Here is a 24,691-nt window from a genome sequence, read left to right as displayed (position 1 = left end):
CAGCAGGAACTCTGTGTGTTTTCCACATTCTCGTTATACATGTTTTGGCATGAGCATAAAACAGGCGTGCTCATTTATATTCTAGCTGATGAAGTGCAGAAGTCTGATTAATGTGAATTTTGGATCAAGGTGAGGGTCATCTTTGTAACCTGCACTAAAAGGAACGTTATGGTATGACTTATCCCAGAGGAGGATATTTCTGTTAGATCAGTGGCCCAGAGGCAGTGGAACAAATCTTCGTCCTGTCATCCTCATTTTTAATATCAGCTGCACAACTGCAGGACAAAATTCTGAATCAGTACTGGGCATACCATACTGTGGGATTGTGTACTCAGATTGCATCCCCATCCCTCACACTGCCTATCACTGCAGGTTGTTAATCATGCCTTTTCTTATGCTCTTTCATCCCACTATTTTGCTTCTTTCCGTCCCCTCCCTCTGATCTTTCTGCAAAGCCTTCCTTCTCCTCTCAGTCAGGTCCTGTCCTGCCTGCTCACTCTCCTGTGTTTTACCTCTGCTCTTGAATGACTTGGGGAAAGCAGCATAGACATTTTTAGCCAAAGTTAAAAGTTACATTGCCTTAGAGTAACTTTGTAGCCTTTCCCAAATTTAACTCCTTGTCTTGTACCCCTACTAACCTAACTGTAAGAACAGCAGCTCTCACCACTGTGGTCTCCAAGCGTACTAGACCTTTCATTTCCATTTTGCTATGGAGAACATCTAGAAAATCTATTAGCTTCTTTATAGCTTCACCCTGTTTCACAGAGCCAAGCAACGGAGGGAGGACGTGGTGTATAAGATGGCGAGCAGTTGGGTTAAGAGGTACAGACCTTTTCTTTTTTTTGTGAGCAAGAATATGCTTTCTGTTCCTTGTTTTAATATTAATGAATTAAAAGATTGCCAATGCATTCCAGCCCATCTCTGGCAAGGCTCCAGTTCAGCCTTTCCTTAGTGCAAGTATCTGCCAGGGATCAAAATGCCTTGTTCTTGGCAAGCATGTGTGACATTCAAAGCAGTGTGAAGTTTTTTCGTTTTCTTAGGGGAAATTCTTACCCTGTTGAGGCACAGGAATACCAGCTTTTTTTAGGATGACAGAATTATATCCTAGTACACTGCCAATGGTGAAATCTTTGGTCTTTCTGTGTTAGATAGCCTTGGTCCTAGTTGTTTCATGTGCACTGTGAGAATGAACCACAGTACACGTGGTACAACAGGAGTCCAATGTGACTGATATTTCAGATGTGAAGAGGGGCCGTGCCCCACTCAAGACATCCCTCCAGAAGACACAATTAGCATAGGAGACTCTACAGATTTGTGCCATTAGAATACTTTTCCCTTTAGCAAGGGAATTTTCATTTAATCAGTTTCTGCCAGATTCCCTCTTCTTTGAGCTCTTCAAGTTCACCAAAGGGCTTGTTTCTGAAGCACACTGTCTGGTCCAATTTTTTTATGTTTTCCTGCCATGCGACGTGCTTAAAAGGAAGAAAAAGACACAAAGTGAAGATGGAAAAATAGAAATGTCCCAAGGGAGATGCTTGCCTTTACCATGTCATGCTAGTTTAAATACAGTTCCCATGCATCACATGTCAAGCTGAACTTGATTGTTTTCAAATAGATGGCAAATATCATGAGAAGAGGAAAATGTTCTTTTGTGTGGCGTTCTTTTTTTTGATACATTGGGTTCTGTAGCTGTCAAAGCAAAGGCTGGTTTTCCATCTATTATTACAAATGCATTTGGGGTATATCTCTTCTGCAACTCTCTATTCCCTTGATTGTTTATTTCAGTACAAGTGTTATTGTTTTGTTTTTTTTCTAAATCTAACGAAACAATGAATTTTCAATGGTGCATTTTCATTATGATCCTCTGTAGGTAATGAGGTTCTTTCTCAGTGGAGATTTAGATCACATCTGGAAATGCAGTCTGTTTCAAGTATTTTCTGCTTTTCTGGCAGGAGAATAGAATATTTAATTTCATTATTCAGTATAGGGTTATTCATTTCATGCAATGAGGGGAAATTCATCAGTATTGTCTCCAACATCCAGAAAAATGATACTTACCATGACTGTTTCACATACTCTATTTATATTTTATATCTTTCTCATCACTCAGCAATTATTCATCTCTCTGCGGAGAGGTGAAATTCTTGTATTGAGTTGCTATAATTTCTCTGAACTCCTGAAAGCAATTCAATCACTGAAAGCAATTGCTTTTACTTAAAGATATTCCTTGAGACAGATTCATCAAATACAAATAACTGAATAAAGGTTATTTTCTTCCTGTTGATTTTCAAGAATATTTAGTGATGCTTTATAAAAGGGATAAGTCAATATTGCTGCATAGTAACATTTATTGCACTAATATTACTCATGGTAGATTCTCGGAGATGGATGCAAATGTGATAGTGCAAGTAAGTGGGAATGCAGTTGAAATGCAACATTAATTCATTCCCAGTTGTTATTAAATGTCACAAGATATTAATAGTTTTGCTGATATTTTCTTTTCTAAACCACTTGGTGTAAAAAAGAAAAAAAAAAGATCAGTGCAATGTATTTGTCTATGCAAAGTCATCAAGATAATTATCTCTGAGTCTTTCATATGGTATTTAATTTCAAGTAGTGTATCAGATCTGCATTTTAGCAAAAGATCAAAGTATAAAGTTTAAAGGTGGTGATAGACTGTACACCATTCCCACAGAAATCAATTAAAGATCTTCCATTTGGGAAGCAGGCACATGGGAACAGAAGCGGGCTTAGTATCACGATATGTGATTGCTCTTGCCATCAGTAAAACAGATTTTCTCATTTATCTTATCCTCTGAGATGTTTAACTTTTGAACATCTGCTGATTCAAATTTTATGTTTGGGGGATTCAGGCACTGAGATGATTTGTGTTTAGGGCACTGAACTGGGACTCAGTAGATCTGGATTTGTTCTGTCATGCATTTCCCATGTGATCTTATGCAGATCCTTTATTGCCTCTCACACAGCCTCATCAGTAAAATAGGGTGATGTTACTCTTCTTCTTGTTCGAAGGTTTTGTTAACATTTGGATGGTTTGTCTACAGCAAATTTCTAAGAGCCATGTGAAAATGTACAGTCTTATTTAAGTGGACTGCTTTACTTAGGTATCCTTCCTTCATTTTTTGCTTCTACACATACCGCTTTCTTACAACTTCCTCATGGGACTGTTTCTTTCGTTCTTTTGTTTATAAGCAATCTTCCACAGGCTGCCCTTCTCCTCCAAATACAGGTTAATTGGTCCTGGTTTTTAAGCTCACCAAGGCAGGTAATACGTATGAGTGGATATGTATGTGTTGGAGAGGCACTATATGAGCTGTACTTCATGTGGATAATCTTTGGTGAGCCAACTGACAGGTTTGTGCTTGGGAACCGTGGTCTTTCATGTGTTTTTATTTCATGTATGTCCACTTACATGATTCAGATTTATGATTCTCAGTCACAGAAATTTGTATTGATTTCAGTGGTGAGCATCATTTACATGAAAAAATCAAGAATGCCATTTTGGAGTCTTCTCTCACAAATGTTCAAATAGCAAAACCAATACTATGCACAATTTTCTTTTAGAAAGGATATTATATTAATATATTCACTCAGAACAATTTGCATAAATGCTTCTATTTTTGCTATACTTGCCTTTGCAAAAAAGTACGTTTTTGATGGAGGCTTTTAACTTAAGCTACGTGTATTTTTTAGCTTCAGTTGAATAATCATAAAAGCCAGTGAGGCTTTACTGGAGTGAGCAGATCTGAGCTGTACATTGTTCCCTATCCATCAGTATTACCTGGAATAGAGCAGTGATTTAAATAGCAGCTTGCAGGAGATACAGCTACCTGCGCTCTATTGGTTTTAATGAAGGTGAGAATTCCAAATCCCCTGGAGTACTGTTTCTTTGATGTCTGCACAGCATACACAAATGTTGACCTACTAATGGTGTCTGCTGTAAAACTGTTGTTGACTAGTGGCTCGTTGAGTTTGGTGGAAATGGAGCAGGTATGGAAATTTAAAAACGTCCTACTGACAAAGAAATGAGTATGTCTTTCTCTAAAACCATTAAATGTATGGACATTTAGGTAATCCTGCTTCCTTACAGAAAATGGTAAGAGCCATGGTTTGCCTGCATAGAACTGCATTTTCCTTAATGAAACTTCCATTCAGACATTGTAGATATAAAGCCAGCCAATATGGAGGACCTGACTGAAGTGATCACAGCCTCTGAGTTTCATCCCCATCACTGCAATCTCTTTGTCTACAGCAGCAGCAAAGGATCCCTGAGACTCTGTGACATGAGGGCATCGGCTCTCTGTGACAAACATTCCAAGCGTAAGTCCTTGCTTCATTGAACCCCAGATGCCATTAAGGTCTTATTATTCATAGACAGCATGTAGATGTGTCCATACCTCAGTGTATTACGTTCTCAGTTACAGGCAAAGTTGAAAAGAAAAGAGCAAAAGGTACAACATTTGCTCATCTATACAGCTATTACCTGTGAACCTGTAACAATCATGTCTCTGACCAGTTACCCTTGTGGTTCTTATTTCAGGGATCACTGAAGAACCCACACCTCTCTAGCAAAAGAGAGATGATTCCTAACAAAAGAAATACTGGGGTGGTGATGGGACCATTTAGTAGATGAACATACTGTTTTGAATAAATAACTAGTGTTCTGAATACTGCAGCAAGTAAATTTTTAAACTGCCTTCAAAACTTTTAGTCTGTTTTCTGGATTAAAGAATGTTGGGGTCCTTTCTAAAAATTTAGCCCAGCATTCCCTATATGTACTTTTTCAATAATGTGTCTGTACAGATATAGAGGAGTTAATGCAATAAGAAATACTGGGAGGGGGAGAGAAAGATACCATATTGATATAGAAGGTGTCATCTGCACTTAGGTGATTTTAGCCTGTGAGACTTTGATACAGAGCCATCAGTTCATGACAGTTTATATCTGAAACCTACATCAGAAAAAGGAAGTAAAATGTTAAAATGTGGAGTTCTCTTTGTTTTTGAAGTAAAGCATGAAGGAAAGTGCTGTTCATAGTGTCTTACTGTCAGCTTTTTATAGTCTAGATAAGACAGAATGTGGTTCTTCCCACCAGTGATCTGGCAAGCCTGGGCACTTTGCTATGTGCAAGCAACCTGTTTATTCTTTATCTGAGACTGGAAACCACCAGACAAAGGCATTGTGTTGTATGACTGGTTCCTGTGAGAAGCTGAGAACCTGATGAATGAGTTACAGTAACTCTGCTTTAGCCACCTTCAGGTCTGGGTCTTCCAGGACACTTCTATACCACAGAATTGAGTCTCTTGTTTCTTTTGTGATGTTAAAACATTGGGAAGGAAATTCAGGAGAAATCATTTTAGAGCCAGGGGCACGTAAGTTTTATGTCAATCAGTTTCTGCTTGAACCTTTTGAAGTAGGCCGATCTTATTGTTAGGGCTGGGAAGGGGTGGAAGAAAACATCTGAAGATTTAAGTGAAATGTAAGTGATGCAGTGATTTAGCATACAAACTATTTCTTAAACTGAAGTAAATGCAATAAAAAGCCTATGACTAGGCATTCTGGCTGCATGGAGAAGTATACATGCCCAGAACCTCTTAGGATGTGGTCCTCGATTATAGAAAATAACCTTTCATGACAATTTTCTAAGCAGAGAAGTGTTTTACCTTTGTTAGCTGTATCCCCTTGTCCTTTTAAGGGGAATTCCATAAGATGAAGTGAAATGTGAGCATGACACAATCTGGTACATTGCTGTGAGTTGTCCCATCCCACCTAATTACTTTTTTTCCGTAATACTTTCATTTGTTCTTGCTAATAAGGCCTCCATGTAACTCACTGCCAAATGCCAATCATAACTTATTAAAACAACAGTACAGTAACCCTGGATGAAAGAAGGCATTTTATGCCAGAAAGGAGTGCAAGGTCTAATGGTCATTGATTAAAGCCCATTTTCCAGATCTATGAGTTAGAAAATAGACATTTAATGTAGCATTGCTGCACTGAACTCAAGTCAAGCTCATTGAGAAGCTGAGTGTGTGAGTGTCTCCATACACATGTACAATACAAAATTGATAAGTAATGGGAGAACATCCAAGGCATTAAAATGAGTAGGCCACATACTACTGCTTGGAGTGGTTTGAGGTAGCTCTCAGAGGCAAGCGAAGCTAATTATATAAAGCCCATAGCAACCTAGGAGGATACATTATAAAAAACAGTCAATCTGGGAAATCAAATATTTGCATGATTGTCTCTCTGTACTTTCACTGTGCATCTGATTCCTCTTTACAGTTGCTTTACATGTGGTGCGTACACATGATCTGCTCTCCTAGCTCAGATCACCTTTCCACCTTTCCCCAAAACTAACTTCACTTCTCAACCAAACTAGCTACGGTGACTTTACCAGCCTGTAAACGCTCGTTCTGCCATGCCAACCCTGCTTTCTTAATTCAGTCTAACATCACTATGTGCTCTATGACAGGTGCTGTTCTGAGATTGTAATAGATGCACATCATAATTTTAAGGGATAAAAGATCCAATGTAAAGCTTATTTAAAAATACCTGGATGCTGAGCATATGTTGTGAACTTTTGGGTTTAGTCCTTTTTCAGACCCTTTGTTATCCAAATCTCTATAGCTGGGCTAAAGTCAGTTGAACCTTTTGGGGGAAGGGCCCTTCCATTTCTACAAGTCTAGATAGTGCCGTGAATAATTACTGTGCCATACTGTATAAATAAATTACATACTAATATCTGTAGTGTAAGTCACTGACGTAGGATGTTAATAAATTATAACGTTCCTCAAGCTTTCTGGTTTGCTAAACTCAGTGGCAAAATCTATCTGTTTGGCATTAGTGACAGCAACATTACAAGGTTTCTCTTATAAGTCTTTCATGACTCTGACATGGAAGAAACAAGTGACTTCTTCCATATCTACTCATCCTTGGTGCCTATGCTGAGATTTATTAGCAAGCTGCCAATTTGTGTGATGAGTTGTAATGGGGACCTTTGTCCCTTAGAAAAATGATCTCAGACCATCAAATCTATCCATAAAGCACTGAAAGACTATCAGGTCAGTAGCTGGCTTTTAAATGGTCATTGAGATACCGATAAGGTGTGATAAAACTTGTTATTTTTTAATAGACTACCTGAAACTGCTTCTTATATCATCTCTTTAATAGATCATGCAATGCTAGGTGAGCAATCAGAAGCAAAACAGATGCGGCCATTACAAATGGATATCCAGGAAAGCCCAATCTGTAACCATAGGAGAGATACATACATAACACTGTTCATGTTATTATCAGACTTTGCAAGAAGTGAGAAAGAATTTCATCAAAATAGTCTGGAGAGGAAATGAAAAAAGAGCTGAATATCCCTGCGTATTTAAAATATTAGAGGGATGACAATAAGGAAGATGTTCTTGCAGGCCACAGGGCTATAGGTAAAGATTTAAAACAGGTACAAAAGTCAGACTCAAGCAACAAGAAATAGGGAGTTGAATAATATGGAAGCTTTCATCCGAGGAGCATACACGGCAAAACAGGCAAAGGTCATCTTTGAGGTGTTACTCAGGCAATACGCATGGCGATACAGCGTAGAAAAAAGGCAGTATCTGGGAAATCTGTAACAGCAGCAAAACAAGGGAAGCTAACAGCTGCAAAAGTTTCATTGTTAGAGCAGTTACCTGGGGCATTCAAAAAATGAAAAGAACTAGCCCCCACCACAAATTCCATGAATTCTCATGTAGAGGATGCTGGTGACAAGGAGGACAAGCATAAGGATACACTTGCAGTAAAAGTGTATATATATATAGATATATGCAACTGTTGAATTAACAAATAGTTGCTAATTTGATTTTTATCTTTTCTTACTAATATTATGTTCAGAGCTCTTATGTATGTGGAAATAATGTAATTTTTCCAAACAGCTTGTAGGCTAGATATGTATATATGGCTGTTTCAACAAATCGTCTAATAAAGCAATCAACTGAAAAAAACCTGAACGTGAGCATGTGAAATTGTAAAAAAAAAAAATTCAGTAGTTCATCAGAATTATTAAATTCAGTTATAGTTATGCAACATGGAAATTTTAATCACTCAAGAGTATAGCTCCTATTGATATTCCATGTAATAGCCTTGATATCTTAGAGTGATTGCATATTTCAGAAGCTGTAATCTATTTAAATGCTGTATGTTGCTTTAAGGGGTGTTTTAACGTTCATTTCTTAATACATATTTGTAGACTAAAACCTATTTCTAATTATCCATTACCCATGTGCAAAATCTACAAGAAAATACTTCAAGGAAAGAGGAGCTGCAGTTCCAGGTTTATTGATCTATGTGCCGTGCTGCTCTTTAAAACACAGACTTTGGAGTTACATAATTCAGTTAGCCTCTGTCACCATCAGTTCATGCTTTCCATCCTCTTCACAAGCCTCTGACATCTGGGTCTATAACAGGAGCTGTTTAGAGCCCCCCTGTCTTTGACCGCAGAAGCGTTTGTAGATGATGTGCAATCCTAACGGCCGTTCTCTCTGGATTCCCCCTGAAAGGGGCAAAGCATCTCAGCTGGTGCCTTCCCAATTCCAGGAGATGAGTAATCAGTCTCTTGAAAGTATAAAATCGTCTTTGGAGCAATGCGGAGTGAATTTGGGCTTTGGTTTGTGACCCAAAGATGCCACCCAAAGATGGTGGTGGTGTCTTTCTTCCTTGAGAGTCCTTTTCCACATTTTAATTTGAAATCCAGGCATGAAAGAAAGGCCAGCCCTTCCCCAAGAATAAATGCCACTATCTTGTCAGTCTAGCATGTAACTCAATTTGGTTATTTGCTGGTTTTTTTTGAGATTACCTTTGAGTTTAAACTCAAGAATTCAGAACTGTGGAAGCAGCCAAAACAGAAATAAAGGGTAATCTACCTGAACACGTTAAATTTTAAAAAAATAAATTAATTATATTGCCAGCCATTTAAAGGGTGTTGCAATTTCAGAGACAAGACAGCTTTCAGAACTCTAACTGAATATGGATTATCTTGCATTTGCAACAGAGGACTAGATGCACAAAAAAGCCTGTGACAGAATATCCCTGCTGGATTTGCTAATTAATATTGACCCTTCTGAATGAGTGATGCTTATTGTATGACTGGAAAAGAGAACTTGTTTTTCTTTCATGTGAGCTTTACGTCTAAAATACTTTTTTTTTTTTATATTTTTTCTGCATCTGGTCTCCTGTTATCATCTGAGAGAGAGCGAGCCACCATTCTTCCTATGTGCATTGAGATGCCGCTGTCAAAGTAATGTCCACTTCAGGCAAAATCTGTAAGATTTCATGTGACAGGAGTGAAACTTATCTGAGCTTCCATAATGATTTGACCCTGTGCTTTAGTAAAGGCTTGTTCTCCTTATCCTAATTTTGGATTTATTTTATAAGCATGCACTACAAAGGCATATATTCATTGCTGATTTTATATCCCCAATGAAAAAATGTGCATGTATCCTGATAATTTTGTAATCATGTCTGTCACTAAAGATCTGTTACTACAATTTCACGCATGCTAAACTAGATCCTGGAAGGTATTCTTTCTCATGCAGGAATCCCATTGAAACTTGGTAAAAAATTGCCTTTAGCACGGGCTCCAAAGCTTCCATTCTGCTCAGTTTGGATGAATATCTAATAAAGACATTTAAAACATGGCTAATGAAAATTTGAAACTGTTTCTACAGAAATGCAATTATGTCTGTATAGTATTTCCTGCAGTTGTGCAAGATATGTTAAAATTAAATCAGAGGAAGAAAAAGACTAGTTTATATACTTCCAGCTATCTAATAGTAAGAGGAAAGAGAAAAGCCTGAAGCAATGGTTAAATGATTTATGATTGAAGAGGTGTTTTATTAACCCCTCTCCCCCAACCACACACAGATAAAGCAAATAATTGCTGTAAGATTGCTTTAATTATTCAGTCTATTAAAATTCCTGTATTGTTTGCTTAATTTTTTATAAGCAACAAATACTGATTTTCAGTGTCTCATGAAATCAATATTATTCTTTCAAGATCCTGTTTCACTGTAAGGAAAAAAAAAAACCCTCTTATAACTAACCTTATATATCAAGATTGGAAAGACTTATGTGTGAATCTGGCTGTAGAGGAGGAGTAGTTTTATGTCCCATTAACTCCATGGGATTGCTCACAACACGTGGCATTAAACACGCACATAAGTCTTTGTGAGACCGAGGTTTAAAGAGGCTTGATCTTCTAGATTAGCTCTACATTTTTTCACTTCCTTGCTCTCTTTAGCATCATTTTTCTTCATTAACAAACTCACTGGCGAACTTACATTAATATAAGCAACTCTGCAGTGAAGCTCCCACCCACTGATCTTGAGCTATTGATCTAGCTTTGCCATTCAGCAGTAATGCACTATCCCTTGTGGTTTGCAACAAGCTGCAGCAACTCACTGCAGATGGTAAAACAGATTCTTAAATATTGATTTAAGGTTCCACTTTTTAAAGCCATGCTCTCTAGAGGTATTGATGAGAAGCCTAGTTTTAATAGTGGGTCATTGGATAAAGGAATGCTTTATGGTAGGTGGAATTTCAGTCTTGTGGTGTGGAGGTAGTTTCAGGAACTTGCTTTTACTCAGAGAAGGCAAATAATGCGTAAGTGACCAGGTGAAGAAGGTGCCCTCTGAATTATATAAAACCAAAGAGAAAATTGAAATATAAAAAGATAGTGGTTTGGTTTTTTTCAGTTTAAAACATGATAAGCAGCTACAGACTGTGGTAATATAAAATGTTAAGCAGTTGTGGTTAGTTGTTCATAAAATAATTGTATTTTATTGAAGGTGGTCTCAACAACTCTCACACATGTATAACCATATTAATCAGTGTAGAATGTGAAAGCAAGATTATCATGTTAGCAGAATGTCCTGGTCTTGAAAGAGAATTTCTGAAGGATGTGAATGTATGAGCATATTTGCTTAACAAAACACGATACAGCATTCAGAGATAGTGAATGATAGAGTAAAAGATAATAAATCAAACTATTGTCATAAACAATGAAGCTAAAAGGCATATAGAGACCATGAATTTCAAAAGGAGCTTTGCATTTGGTCTTGGTTCACTTACTTAGATTAATCTCAGGAACTTTTTCATATGAAGTCCTAAAGTGGATTTTAAACAGTGCTTAATAATGACTATACCTGGGCAGACCTCAGGTCCTTCTAGCCCAGCATTCGGGCTCTGGCAGTGAGCAGTAGCAACATCAACAGAAAACGTAAGAAGAGAACAAGTGTATAGCATTTAGCCTCTGCAGTTTGCAGCTGAAAGTTTTGGGTTCAGGGACTTTTGCGGGAGTGCACTTATGCCATGTAACAGTATGCAGATGGAAATTTGGGGGGTTTCTTCTTGAATTTGTGCAGTTACTTTTGAACCTATGTGTTATTTTTCCCATTCATAATATCTTTCAGTAAAGTCTTCAGTGGCTTAATTAGGCATAGGATGAAGCTCTGCTCTATACTTACCCTTTCCTAGTTTCACTTCCTGACCCCTACTTGTTGATTGAAAGAGACAGTGTACAAAGTGAACTGTCATTCCTTATTCATCCTTTGCATTCCACTCTTAATTACAAGTCTTTCCTAGGCTGAGGAGTCTTAGTCTGATTAGTACTTCCCTGCATGGAAGTAATTTGATACTTCTGGTAGTTGTTAGTGCCCGTTCCTGTGTCTTCTTGAGACCTCTACTATGTTAGAAATAAGACCAGAACTACACATGAACTAAATGGCACACACAAAAAAAAAAATCATGCTTTCTCTGTTAAAGGATAGTAACAAGTGTCATGGACTTAAAAAAAAGAATGTGATTAGCATTTTTGTATAAATTCAGTGAAATCTAGCTTACGTTTTTTATATTAAACTTTGTAATATGTATGTGGTGGAGCAAGTCACAGCTATCCTGGGGAATAGTTCTAATTTGACATCTAAACATATTAGAGTGTAGTTAAACAATTTGTAAGATTAGCTTAGGATCATGTTTTGTGAGAAACATTTAATTAGTATAACCATGTATTCCAGAAAAAAAGAAAATTTAAAGTATTTCTTTATCAGCTATCTGGAGAGTATATTGGTTCTTGTTCCTTTTGCAAGTTGCCGTGGCTTGTCTTATCAAGCTGGGTGAAATTTCAGCATTGCCAAGTACCATTTTCTAGCACATTTTAATCAGGTACTGCAGCCATTTTCATTTTGGATCTAATATGAGAGACTTAATTGAGATGATAAAGTGTTTGGCCTGGGACTGCATCTCTTTTATGTGTTTATGAAATGTAATGCTCACTGAGAGGTCACCAATCCACCACCAGTATTTCCAGATCCTGTTGGAATACACCTGTTGTGTGTGTTCCAGTGTAACCCAGAGGTTATCTGTAATAAGTCCTTAATTCAGCCCAACTGCAGACTATTTGCATGCTTGGATAATAAAAAAGAAGATTATTCTTCCTCTCTTGTTCCAGCATCCTCACTGATTCTGGCCTCTGTGGTCCTCTCCCTCCTCGTTAACCCCACTGCCTCTTATTCCAGTGTTGCCATAACTGTCTTCACCCAGCTGTAGCTGGGACCCTTGAACAGGAACGGGACAAATTCTACATCCATTAGCTGTCTTTGGAGAGAGAGTGAGTTATTTCATAGGGCAGAATTTCTAAGGACTTAAATCTAATTAACAACACTGAAATGCTATGAAACCAGAAATCTCCAGGATAGGATACAACTATAAACAGTATCCTCTGGGAAAAAAAGCTTTAATATGTTATTATTTGTTCATAAGTAGAAGAAAAATAACTTCAGAAAAAGCTTTGTTTTTCTGCTATAGGGAATGACTTCTTAAGACTGCTTATAATTTTTTCCTATTAATTATGGAATTTCTTACCAAATCTGTGGAGCTGGTAAGCTTTCATGTTCAAATTTTCCATGGTTTTGTTTTTGTTCGTCTCCCACCCAATAATCACATTTTGCAATATATATAAGCGTGATTCATCTTTGCTTTTCTTTTTAAATATAGATGACTTTGGAGTAGCAAAAAGCATATCCATAGTGGTAGGAGTAACAGACGTTTTCAAAATTCATAACTTCATGCCTTAGAAGGGTCACAGTGTTATCATCAAGGGTATTCTCCCTTGCTAGTTCTCTGTTTCTCTTTGTTTTGTTTACTGATATTTCACAGTAAACCCTTGTGGTTATCAAGTGCTTAGGCACATAACAAAATTTTGCCAAAGCTTATACTCTTATGTTTCTCTCTTTCAAAAGCAGTGACAGATTTGTTTAACTGAATACAGATGACATTTCTTTTATCCTGTCAATCCGTTATACACTTATAAATTCAGGTAAAAAGTTAAAAGTAGCTCCAGATAAATTTTCATTATATTAGAGAGGTAAGTTTTCTAACCCCTGCCCCACATTATCTCAGATAATGTTATTGCTTTCCCTTAAATAGATCATTCTTCTTTGTGTTTTTAAAAACTTTATTCATATTTGTATTTTGGAACCATCTGCCTTGCAACAGTGCTATGAGTGCTTGTGGCTTTCTTTCATCCAGGCAAAAGAGTGAAGGTAAGAGGAAAAGGAGAAGTGTTGAAAATTCAGCTGAAGCTTTACCCAGGTTCCTATAGTGTAATGAGAGAATCATGTACTTTTTCTTGTGATGATTTTGGGAGGAATACAAGATTTTTGTGTGCTATATTGAATTGTGACCCTGCACTCACTACATGAGCCATCTTTAGCATTAATATTAGTTTTTTAAAGTTCATGTGAAACAGAATTAACACTCTGCAGTGATTAAAGTTATGGCCAGGAAAAAAAAAAAAAAATTCAGCGGTGCTGAAATCTGAAGAATACAAGTGACTCTATCAAAAATGTGTGTCTTCGGAAATGGGTCAAAGAGAAAAGCCTTTTATGAGAACATGAGGTTTTATGTTTTCTAAGGCTGAGTTATTTTTGGCTATTGTTGAAGTAATGGTTAGTTACAATTACAATCTACACATTGTTTTTCAGTGGAATGTATACAGTAGTGCTATTTGATTTGTCACTTTCCTGTGTTCCTACCTGTTTGATATCCCTGTTTCACAATTACATGTTTGGGATATCCGCCCCACATTTGAGTATCGTACAGCAATGAAAGGTAGCTGGTGAGGCTGAAAAGAAATTCAAGAGAATGCTAAGAATTTTTTTTACAAGAGGTGAGAGTTTGTTTTGCAGCAGACGGCAATTTCCTTTGAGCAAGAAGCAGCACATTTTTATGCTGCAGATTTTCTTCAGGATTCAATAAAATAGTGCTCTGGCAAGTAGCCTTCACCCAGCCCAAAATTCTCTCTGAAGTCTGGACTTACTTCCATGAAAAGCTACCATGCAGAAAGGGACTGAGCATTTTTATTTGCTGAAGCAGACTTCCCCACTTACCCATGTACTTGCCAGTGGTGTCTTCTTTGGAGGCTCCTCTCCAGCACTGGCTGTATTCAGACATATGCTCAGCTTCCCTCTGTAATCCCATGATATTTCTCTGTTCCACAGTCCTGTCATCAAGGTCACATTTAAGCCTGAGCAGTGTCATGTGAAAGCTCAGCACACCACATCATTTGATTCCTGTGTTCCGTAGTTTGCCCCTAGACAGGTACCTTTGTGTCTTTCATATATTTAGCACTGTGAAGGTTATCAAGAACAATATTAATTAAATGTTAAATAACCTTTTTATGGCAAAAATTAGTTATTAACTTAATAAAAAAGTTAATTAAGAGTTTAATATTTTGTAATTGAATCCTAGTAAAGTTCTGATTCCAAGTTCTGGTGTAACAATATTTATTTAGATATAGAAAAGCAAGCTAGATTTGAAGTCTTGAGTTGTGGGTGCTGATTGCCCCCTGTCACAAGAGTGGCCTCCTAAAGATAAGTCTAAACTGAATTGTACAGAAAATCTGTTTCCAGTGCAGGCTGGCAAACCTGGTTTTGCAAATGATGGTCTAGCACCATGTTTTCTGTGGTCAGCTTGAAGAGACCAGGCTGAATTTGAATTGCTTGCCTGAACTAAATCACATGGCTGTCAATACTGTTCTGTCTGCAATTACTCAGCTTCTATTAGCCAAACTGGATGAAGACTGTGCTTTTTTGCAGTGTATGCATAACCTTCAGCTGGTGGTAAACCAGAAGTAGCTAAGACCCCAGAACACGGTATCTCACCTTCACTTCCTAGGCCAGTGCCGTGTTCTGGTTGCTCAGGCATGTGCTGCCAGTTGCTAAGCTTTCTCTCTGTCACTGGGAGCTCCTCCTTCATTTTTGGTAACAATTTTCCTGGCTTGATTATGCTGACTATAGGAACTATTTTCAAAGAATTACCGCTACTAAAATTTCTACCACTATCTTTCTCTCTGTAGTGATAGGAGGCTTTCGTGCCTGTATTAGTTTCTGCAGTTAATTAATCTAAGTCTTTCTAATACTGTGGTAAGGATAGAAAACCAATAAACAGAGCAGATAAAGGATGATTTAGTTTCATCTCATAAATTAAAAAATACAGAGTATCCAGTTGAATGAGACACATAGAGCCAAGAAAATATATCTCAGCTATAAATGAAGATATAGTTCAGTTAGTGATTTGGTTGTTTTGGGATTTTTTTTTTCCTCCTGGTTTTAATAGCAACTTGACATCATAATTAGGAGGATGAAATTCCTGCCAACCAAGTACATAGTTTGGACAGTTTAAAGGGAAGAGGTATGAGAAATGATAATTGCTTTCTGCTCGTCAGACTTTTATTGAAAATCTGACAGGATAATTACAAAATACCTGCTTTGCAGAATGTCTAGGCAAATTTTTCAAGAGCTATTTAAAGTTGTTCGTTTACAGTCTGTCTGAAAAGGAAAGTTTTTTGCTCCTTTTTGAAGTAGTTCTTTACCGTTTAGATGTGTGGTACGTGTTCAAATATAGATCTTATTCTCTTGTGTATGCCTGGCTGCATTCTACTGCCCACCCCCAAAGAAAATTGCCCATAATTTTTTGCGTTACCCCACATATTTTGCCCACGTACTCACCCTTAACTTCCAGCAGAACTTTATTTAACCTCATGGAAACTAACCATGTTGCTTTCAACAGTCTGAATTATAGTCATAGATAAATTAATCAAGAGAAAAATGTTCCAGCGGACTACACAAAAAAACTCTTGTTTTCACTGACAGTAGAAAGTTGTTCTACTTTCAGCATGTTTTCTTGTCTCATCACATGACGTTTTTTCACATGCTTTTGAAACTTGAAAACCCCAAAACCCTGACTTTCTACCAAAGTTCACCATATAAGGTTGTTTGGATCACAGGGCCAAGAGACCTGCAGAAAGGCAGCAGAGTTGCTCTAGACACCTGGTAGGCAGGGCTAGAGTTACTGCAGGCTTTTTCGGGAGGGATGAAGAGACCTTGGTGGTTAGTGAACTTGTAACAGATGAAATAGAGCCCATTAATACCAGTTGTTTCAAGTTCCTGCAATTCAGTGTGAATCATCCAGTATCACTATTCTGTACAGTTGAACAAGGGTTGACTAGTCTCCTAGCTACAAGGGCTGGATTTCCCTCTGTGGAGGTACCACAGCAGTGTTTCCTCATCTCCCACCTTGCTGGATCATGCAGTGCACAGAACAGCTAACCAGTGCATACAGACTAGTACAGAACTGTCTGCAAATGCATGTCAGCTAAGCAGTTCAGGTGTTCATGTGGTAAATGACTGTCTATTTTCTGCTCATCTCAGGAAGAGGTAATTGTCATTTGCAATTGCTTTTCAAAATTTTGATGTTTAGTCTGAGGTATCTTCAGACGTGACCAGTGAATAGCCTCCAGACTGGCTAGCTGGTTTTGGCAGCCAGGGCAGCTTTTGAGTAACCACCTTTCACGGGTATGCCAAGACTATTGTGAGACCACATGTACACCTTTCATATGCCAGGGACACCTGAATTTTGGTTATCTCAGGAAACAGGACATCCAGACCCCAGAAAGGATGACAATAGATGAACTGCCTTGCTATAGGTAGCTGTAGTCAACTAAGTGGTCTGTTTACATAATTTCCCAAAGTGATATTTTGGGCCCATAGCTATAAGTTTAGTTATTGTAATATTTAAAGCTTACAGTTTGCATTTTTATATAAAGATAAGAAAATAAGTGCTGGGCATATAAATAATTCTATACCATGTTCCTTGGTACATTGAACTACACATTTCACAAGAAATGCGCAGTTCAGATTGTACATCAGAGCATTTTTTTTTATAGAATTCTAATTTCTCTCTTGCTTCTTCTCCTTTGAACAGTTTATGAAGAACCAGAAGACCCCAGTAATAGATCATTTTTTTCAGAAATTATCTCTTCAGTGTCAGATGTCAAATTCAGTCACAGCGGTAGATACATGCTAACAAGAGATTACCTCACTGTCAAGGTTTGGGATCTGAACATGGAAACAAAGCCTGTAGAAACGTACCAGGTAGGTATCTACTACATCTTGAAGTGCAACAATATGAAAGCCTCTCGCTGTAAAAAACCTGAATGTTTTCCTGAACTTCTCGTTACTTGGTCTGCGAAGCAGCTACCTAAGAGAATGCCAATCAAGGTGGTTAAAATGCTCACAGTGGCATCTTTGTAGTTGTGGAAGGGCAGTTTGAGCCTCAGTAAGGGCTAAGTGTAGGGCCTGGGGAGTCAGGGTAACACTCACTGTCAATCAGGCTCTTGAACAAAACAATGTATCTAACGAGGGGAATCATCTCTTCACTTTGGCATCTGTTTTCAAATAATGTATTTTGCTATTAACATTGAAAAGAAACCAAGGTAATGATTTTGTGTGTTGCTTAGCATTTTGCTCCCACTGGGACTGCTGAGGGTTTACACCTTTGTAATTTCAGAACTTTTCCTTATAACCTCCATCTATGCATTTCTACCCTTGTACCTAGTTCTAGAAGCAATCAGTGCTAAACCCTGACATCACCACTGACACAGCAGTTCGTGAATGCCAGACAGACACATCTGGTTGCCTGAATTCATTGTGATATTATCCAGACAAAATGCCAGTGACTCCAGCCAGTGCTGAGTTTGTGCTCTGACATCTGTTCTGTTTGGCAATAGAGGGCTGAGCTTACAGTTTTTGACTCTGCCTTGAAGAAGGAAAATAGATCCATGACACAGAAACTGCTTGCTACAAAAATGCAATGAGAAAAAAATGTGAAGGTACCTGCAGTGGAGTGTAGGCAAAGTAGGAAAAATGTCATTCATCTGGCTTATACTGCTTACTTGGAAACAGTCCTACAACAGTGCTGGAACGATCCCTTGTTTTCTGTCTCTGTATAGTGGCAGGTGGGATATTCATGGTAACTATAATTAAGATTGGTTTTAAAATATCACATAATGAGAGTTGGGTAGCCTCAAAACAACTGAAGGTCTACATTGACAATTTTGGAGGTATTTATTAGCTAGCTTTTAGTAGACAAAGTGGGCCCCAGTATTTTCCAGTGCACCCACTACTTTTGGGTGGATACTTTTCAGTGTGTCTCCTGGTAGTACTGGCAATTTTGAGCCTGTATACCTGGAAAACTACAGGATTGGTTTGGCTCTGAAAGTGGCAGTACTGCTAAATTTGTTAGGAATGCTGATATGCTGTGAAATGAAGTGAGAAGGTAAGGGTGAGACAGTGTTTTATGTAACAGAATCGTATCTCCAGCTTTGGGAATTTAGGTAATATATTATTTTATACTTGTGCTAATGGGGTAGGCAGCCTTCTCCCTGGAGAGGAATAGATGGTCAAGGCAACCTGTTTGTCTTGACTTTGACGTCTTGCTTTTGTCTCCTCATGTAGGTAGCTGTGAAACAAGCTAGCCATCTTTAAATCAGTCTGACACCCAGCAGTGGGGCCAGTTAAAAAGTTATATTTCTCCATGCTGAGATGGGAAAAATTCATATAATGTAAATTTATCAGTACTGATTATGGTAATCAGAAACTTATAGGAAACGAAAAGACCTGCAATAACAAAAACCCTGCAAATATAACAGAGTTCTTGCTGCCTTACTTTAACCTTTCATTTTCAAATGCTTATCCAGTGCCTGGTAAACAGCATACAGATGCATAGCTGGGTGTTGCAGTGGACTAAAGGAGAATGTGAAACTCAGGGGCCTTAGGAAGCCAATGGCACAGGACTCCCCATAGGATTCACACAGTCCTACTCTGGGCAACCTTTCTTGTTTTCTAACTACAGAGAACAAAGAATTCTGTTTTTAAGAAAATGTGGTTTAAATTATTCTTTTAAATCCTTTGTCGTAGAGATATTTCTCTCTCACACATACATAAACCTCCTCTATAAACTGGAAATTTTTCAGAAAGGTTTTTTATGGTGGATCACCTAAAGGCAACAAATAAACCTAACATTTTCAGTTATGTATCCCCATAATTATAAATACATGTATATCAATAAAAATCAAAATATATTAATGAAAAGATTAAATTTCTCATTTTATCCATTGCATGGTAGCCACTTACATATTGTCTAGCTGTGAGACTCGTGAAGAGGGTCACAAAATGAGATTTCCCCACAGGGTTGTAAGGAGTGAAGTCTTTAGTGCTTCATTATCAGGTTACAATTTTAGTGTCACACAAAAAGAAACAAAACCAAAACAACACTGAATTCTTCATGCAAGTTCTTTGTCTTCTCAGTGCTGTGGCTAAAAGAATTGCTTAGAACAGCTCTTGCAGCCTTGGTGAAACGTGCTACCTGCTGACAATGATTCAATGTGATTTTTCTCCTGCTTATGCTTCACATAAAAGAAAAAAAGGGCAGAGTATGGTGCACTGGACAGCACTAGAAGAACATTACAGTAGAATGGCCAGTGCTTGAATATTGCAAGGTGGCCCTGCCTGACAGGATGCTCTTCTGATGCTGCCAGGTGAATTACCCCAGCAGAACCATACCACCAGTAACAGAGGTGAACATGTTCTGAGCTGATAATAGCTCGATCCACTTTTGGCAGGGTCTGTTGCATAGGGACTAATGTGTCACTTACCATTGCAATTCCTGATTGTGACTATTTGGTCCCAGTGAAATAGCTCCCCATATAGTCATGTTGCTGTGTTAGTCTGGAGCACAGAATGACTAGGTAATTCCATGAAGGCCTGACAGTGCAGTGAAGAAAAGGAGAGTGCCTTTTGTAATTAGTGATGAATTTGCTTTCGATTCAAGTGCCATTTGTATGTGATAAGAACAATATGTAACAGAGAAGGCAAATCTGATCTTACATTTGATTGGTAATGTCAGATGAACATGCAAAAAAGGTGAAAATTAAGTGATTCTTCCAGTTAGTTTTTTCATAGTCACTCTGAGGGTTTGAATGTGGTCAAAAGTAGTCATCAAAGGGTCCATATGAAGAGCAAGCTGACTGTCCAAGGCAGCAGTACAAGTCAGCAGTCAGTCAAGAAAAAGGAGCTCAGGCCTCAAAGAGATCAGTAAGAAATCTGAGCGTAGCTGCAGATTGCTTTCTGACAGAGCTGACAGAGAGGCACAACTCCAAGCTGTGGCGTTGGACATGCTTCACAAAGGGTGCATACATGACAGTGGTCATGACAGATAGCTGCTGGAGGTGGTAACAAGAAGAAGACCTAGAAATGACAGTCAATGAGGCAAACGCAATCTACTTCCTTCTGCCTTACCCAACCTTTCTATTTCTTCCAAGTATTGGGAGTCCACAGAGATGATAAAGGAAAGTACTTCAGTTCTGTAACAAATCACACTGCTAACATAAAAAGGCTTTAAGTAAAGAGAAAATGAAAGGTTTTAATTACAGAGTACAAGAAGTTCCATCAGTACTAAAAGTGTTCTGACCTATTACTCACCATGAGGGTAACTGCATTTTGTGAATAATAGTGAAATGTTTTATCTGCCATTTGCCTATTTGCTGTATAAGACACTATCTATTGATATACAGCTCAGTGTTCATTCATCTGTTAAAGAAAACTGATCCACAAGTAAAATTTGCAATTGTTAATAATCTTATGTTACAAATATTTTTAGGATACTGTGGAATTTTGCTATTGAAAATTAGTTAGTTTGAAGAATATGAGTGAAAGGTCATTGTCCCTCTTCTGGTCTTAATAGTTAAGTTACCTTGCTGGAAGAAATGTTTATGCCCTCAGGCTGGAGGAGGATGCTCAGCATCCATGAGCAGCAACAGTCTCCCTGGACTTGAAAGAACCAGTACCTTTGTATGCCAGAGCTAAATTATGCCCCTTGGCTATTGGATTGGACTGTGTGCTCCAAGAGGCCATCAACATATCTTTGTTTTACAGTTTCTACACAGATAGAATTAAACACTAGAAGTTAAAGTGCATTAGTAAATTTGTCTAGCCAGGGATTTTCTAGCTTGTTATTTCTGTGTGGGATGAAACAAATTGTCCAGAAGGAAAAGTAATCAAATACAGCAAATAATTGAAACAGTTTGCATGAGATATGGTTATGGTAACCCTTGTTCAGCAGAGACATATGGCCCAGAGGAGAGGTCTTCTGCTGGTTAGTCCAACTTTTCAAATACATAAATGAGAATTTGCAATGTTGTTTTTAAGTTTCAACCAAACAGGAGATACCCTTGGGATAAATTAATGGTCTAATTACCTTGTACTGTATTTGGCTTCTGAAATACCTTACCCAAATATATATATATATAAAATACCATACACTACAGGCTCTTTTAATAGAGCCAAGTTCTGCCACAAAGGAGAGTCCACTTATCTTGGAGTATGACATTTTTGTTACTATTTAAATTAGGTTTCTTGCACATTAATTAGCACATCTAGGGTATCAGCTGGTGAAATGTCTTTGGGAATTAGGCTAGCACTGAGAAAATCAACCAAGCAGGAAACAAATACCTTGAAGAGGGGTGGTCTGCAGCCTGCTGAGGGAGGTATGCTTCATGCCTTCCTGCAACAATAATTCTGTAGCACCCGGTTAATTTGGCTGTGGAAAAGTACACATAGTCTCTTTAGAGTTTAAACATGGTCTCTTCTGCAAAGCTTCCAATCTGTGCAGTGTATTTTGAAAGTGAACACAGGAGATAAAGCAGAGAGTAGGGGGCTGGCTATGGAGTTTCAGATTTTGTTCATTTCAAGAATAACTGCTGTTATTTTCTTTGAAACAGGTCCATGATTACCTTAGGAGCAAGTTGTGTTCCCTCTATGAGAATGACTGCATCTTTGACAAGTTTGAATGTGCATGGAATGGATCAGACAGGTAATCCATCCTTATGTCCATCACTGTCTTCATTTAGCCAAAGAAGTCCTTTTTATTGGTGGAGAATAATCAGAAACTGAAGTGTTACACTTGATTATTTTCCACATCAATTTATATCTTCACATATCAGTGTTCAAGCTGATAAAAGGTGTTTGGATATTGCACAGTTGTGTCTCTGACCTCCTTAGATGTGATGTATACCTTGGTAATCTTGGCTCATGCCTCAGGGGATGTCCATTTTCACCAAAATCTTAAGCAGGCTGAAAAGTTAAAAAGAAAGCTGCCAACTCGCACAGTCCCACCAACACACTAAGGAAGCTTTTGTGATCCTGTATTGTGCATGAGCTGCCGTGGAAATCCAGTTCATTTACTGGAAGAGAGGAGCAAGGAAAGGCAGTCACAGGCACCCACTGATCCTCTGCAAACTGCTGCCAAGTGACAGTTTCTTCTGATGGCTACCTCCATCAGAAGAGGACCTGTTCCTGTGCACTGAAGGAGAGGTCCTCGTTTTTATCTTGGACATCATATGTTTTTGAGTATTTTCATGAGAAATACTGACACAATTCAGAGAGTGCGAGTGAGGATGCAGTGTGCTAGTGCCAGTATGTTAGCAAATGGTGGCAGTACTTTGGGGAGTAGGAATATTGTACAGGAAGAACTGAGCAGCCAAGAGGAATGGGATAATTAAAAATGGATCAAATCCAAGAGTATAATGCAAGGTGAGGATTTTAGTTAAAAAGAAAACAAACACAAACTTTCGTTTTTTCAGTTGGATACAATTCACAGGGACATTCATATGCTAGGTGACTGTGGAAGGGATTATCACTATAAAATGTATGTGAAAGAGAGCACAGGAGCCAGTTTCAAATGGCACACGGTAACTCCTGGCTCAGCAGAGCTAGGAGCCAAGAGGCAAGAGTTTGGCACTTGCTGAGAACCTGGAACTGTGCCTTCAGCTCACTTAGCCTCTCATTTGGGAAAGAAAAACGGTCCATCTCATTTAATTTGAAGAAAGCCTGTTCCCCTTGGACTGGGACAGCTGTGAAAAAGGCAGATATGATCCTTGAATGGGCAAGACTGGGATATCCAGCAGAAGAAGGAGTAGTGGAGACATTATGCTAAGGTCTTATTCAAAGACCTTTGGATTGTAGTTACACATTTTGTGTCCCTCATCTCCAAAGTGGTTGAACTAATCGGGCGAACGGACAGCTGCTCTAAAAAGAGGAGAGAACAGGAGTTTGGTTTTGATAAGCTTAACAGAAGAGAAGCCAAGGTTATACCTGCTTCTAGTAAGTATTTCAAGGGGGTATGCATAGGGAGGGAGAGAACCTAGCTAAATGTGAAAGATAATGACACAACCCAAACAGGTACTGAGTGAAAACAGGTAGTTACAGCCTGGAAATTATTGGCGGTTCATACCTGTTCAGACAGTGACAGTGTGGAGCTTTCTTACCATCCTGAGTAGTGATGTAAGAAGCCCAACTGTTTGGATGATGGTGCTCAGGAAATTTGTGAAAGCAGGTACATGAGACATTGGTTGATGTGACAAGCATCTGAACTTGGAGGTGCACAACAAGGTCTCTTCCCGTCCTGTGTTTCACAAACGCAGATAAAGTGTAATGCCATACACTGTGCAAGGGGCATCTTCTCTTTGGGCTGCTTTCCTTTGCTTAGTTCCTGTGCCTGACCAACAGAGAGATTCTGTCTTCAGAAATAAAACTTTCACCTTGTATCTTTTATTACGCAAATGAAACTATATGCTTCCGCTATCTCTGTTGTCTGCATGCCAGAGGAATGTGTTTTATGACAAGGATTAACTCAGTATTGAGTATTTAATGCTGGCCATTTAAAATGACATTAGGTGGACCCCACTGGGCAGAATACTTGCCAGACAGCAATAATTCCCAGACTGCAAGTTGGGTACCAGCTGTTGGGGGAATGACTTTGGTATGGTCAGAAATTGGGAATGACCCATTGGGAAGATCCAGGTTTGGGGGCTTTTCTCTGAACCTTCCAAGCCCAAGCATGAATGGATGTTTTAGCAGAGGGTTGTCTCAGTAGACTGGTTGCTGCTTGAGTTTGGTCCTACTAGAAATACCAAAACTAAAGCATTTCTGGGACATAGGGACAGTGCTGCCTAAATCTGGTACAGAAGAATAAAGTAATCAAATAATTTAAATATCGTGAAACTTTAACAAAGGTCCAGGGTTTTTTCAGGTCCTTTCAAACCATTTTGCTTATTCTTGGTGAGAATTCCCAGTGCATTGTACAGGATGGACAACCATTTATTCCCAGTCTTCCTTCTGTAGTCAGATGAGGTGCTGCTGTCTTCAGTGCAGTAATGGATCTCTGCATAGTTGCCTGTTAATAATAGAAATATTATTCAATATCAAGTTTTAAACCGAGGAAAATGTTT

General features: G+C 38.4%; 1 protein-coding gene across 1 annotated transcript in view; it reads left to right on the top strand.

The window, feature by feature from the left end:
* The window catches only part of LOC103780784 (serine/threonine-protein phosphatase 2A 55 kDa regulatory subunit B gamma isoform), a 134,702-nt gene that overhangs the window by 101,814 nt on the left and 8,197 nt on the right, over nt 1-24,691 (top strand). The window contains exons 6-8 of the mRNA XM_008948474.1: nt 4,177-4,341; nt 17,329-17,498; nt 22,184-22,275. Of these exons, the coding sequence (XP_008946722.1) occupies nt 4,177-4,341; nt 17,329-17,498; nt 22,184-22,275 (427 nt within the window). The remainder of the gene's footprint in view (nt 1-4,176; nt 4,342-17,328; nt 17,499-22,183; nt 22,276-24,691) is intronic.

Source organism: Merops nubicus, unplaced genomic scaffold (assembly GCF_000691845.1).
Source record: "Merops nubicus isolate BGI_N331 unplaced genomic scaffold, ASM69184v1 scaffold1, whole genome shotgun sequence".
NCBI classification, from domain to species: domain Eukaryota; kingdom Metazoa; phylum Chordata; class Aves; order Coraciiformes; family Meropidae; genus Merops; species Merops nubicus.
The sequence above is the reverse complement of the archived record's forward strand: the minus strand, read 5'-3'. Positions and strand labels throughout refer to the sequence as shown.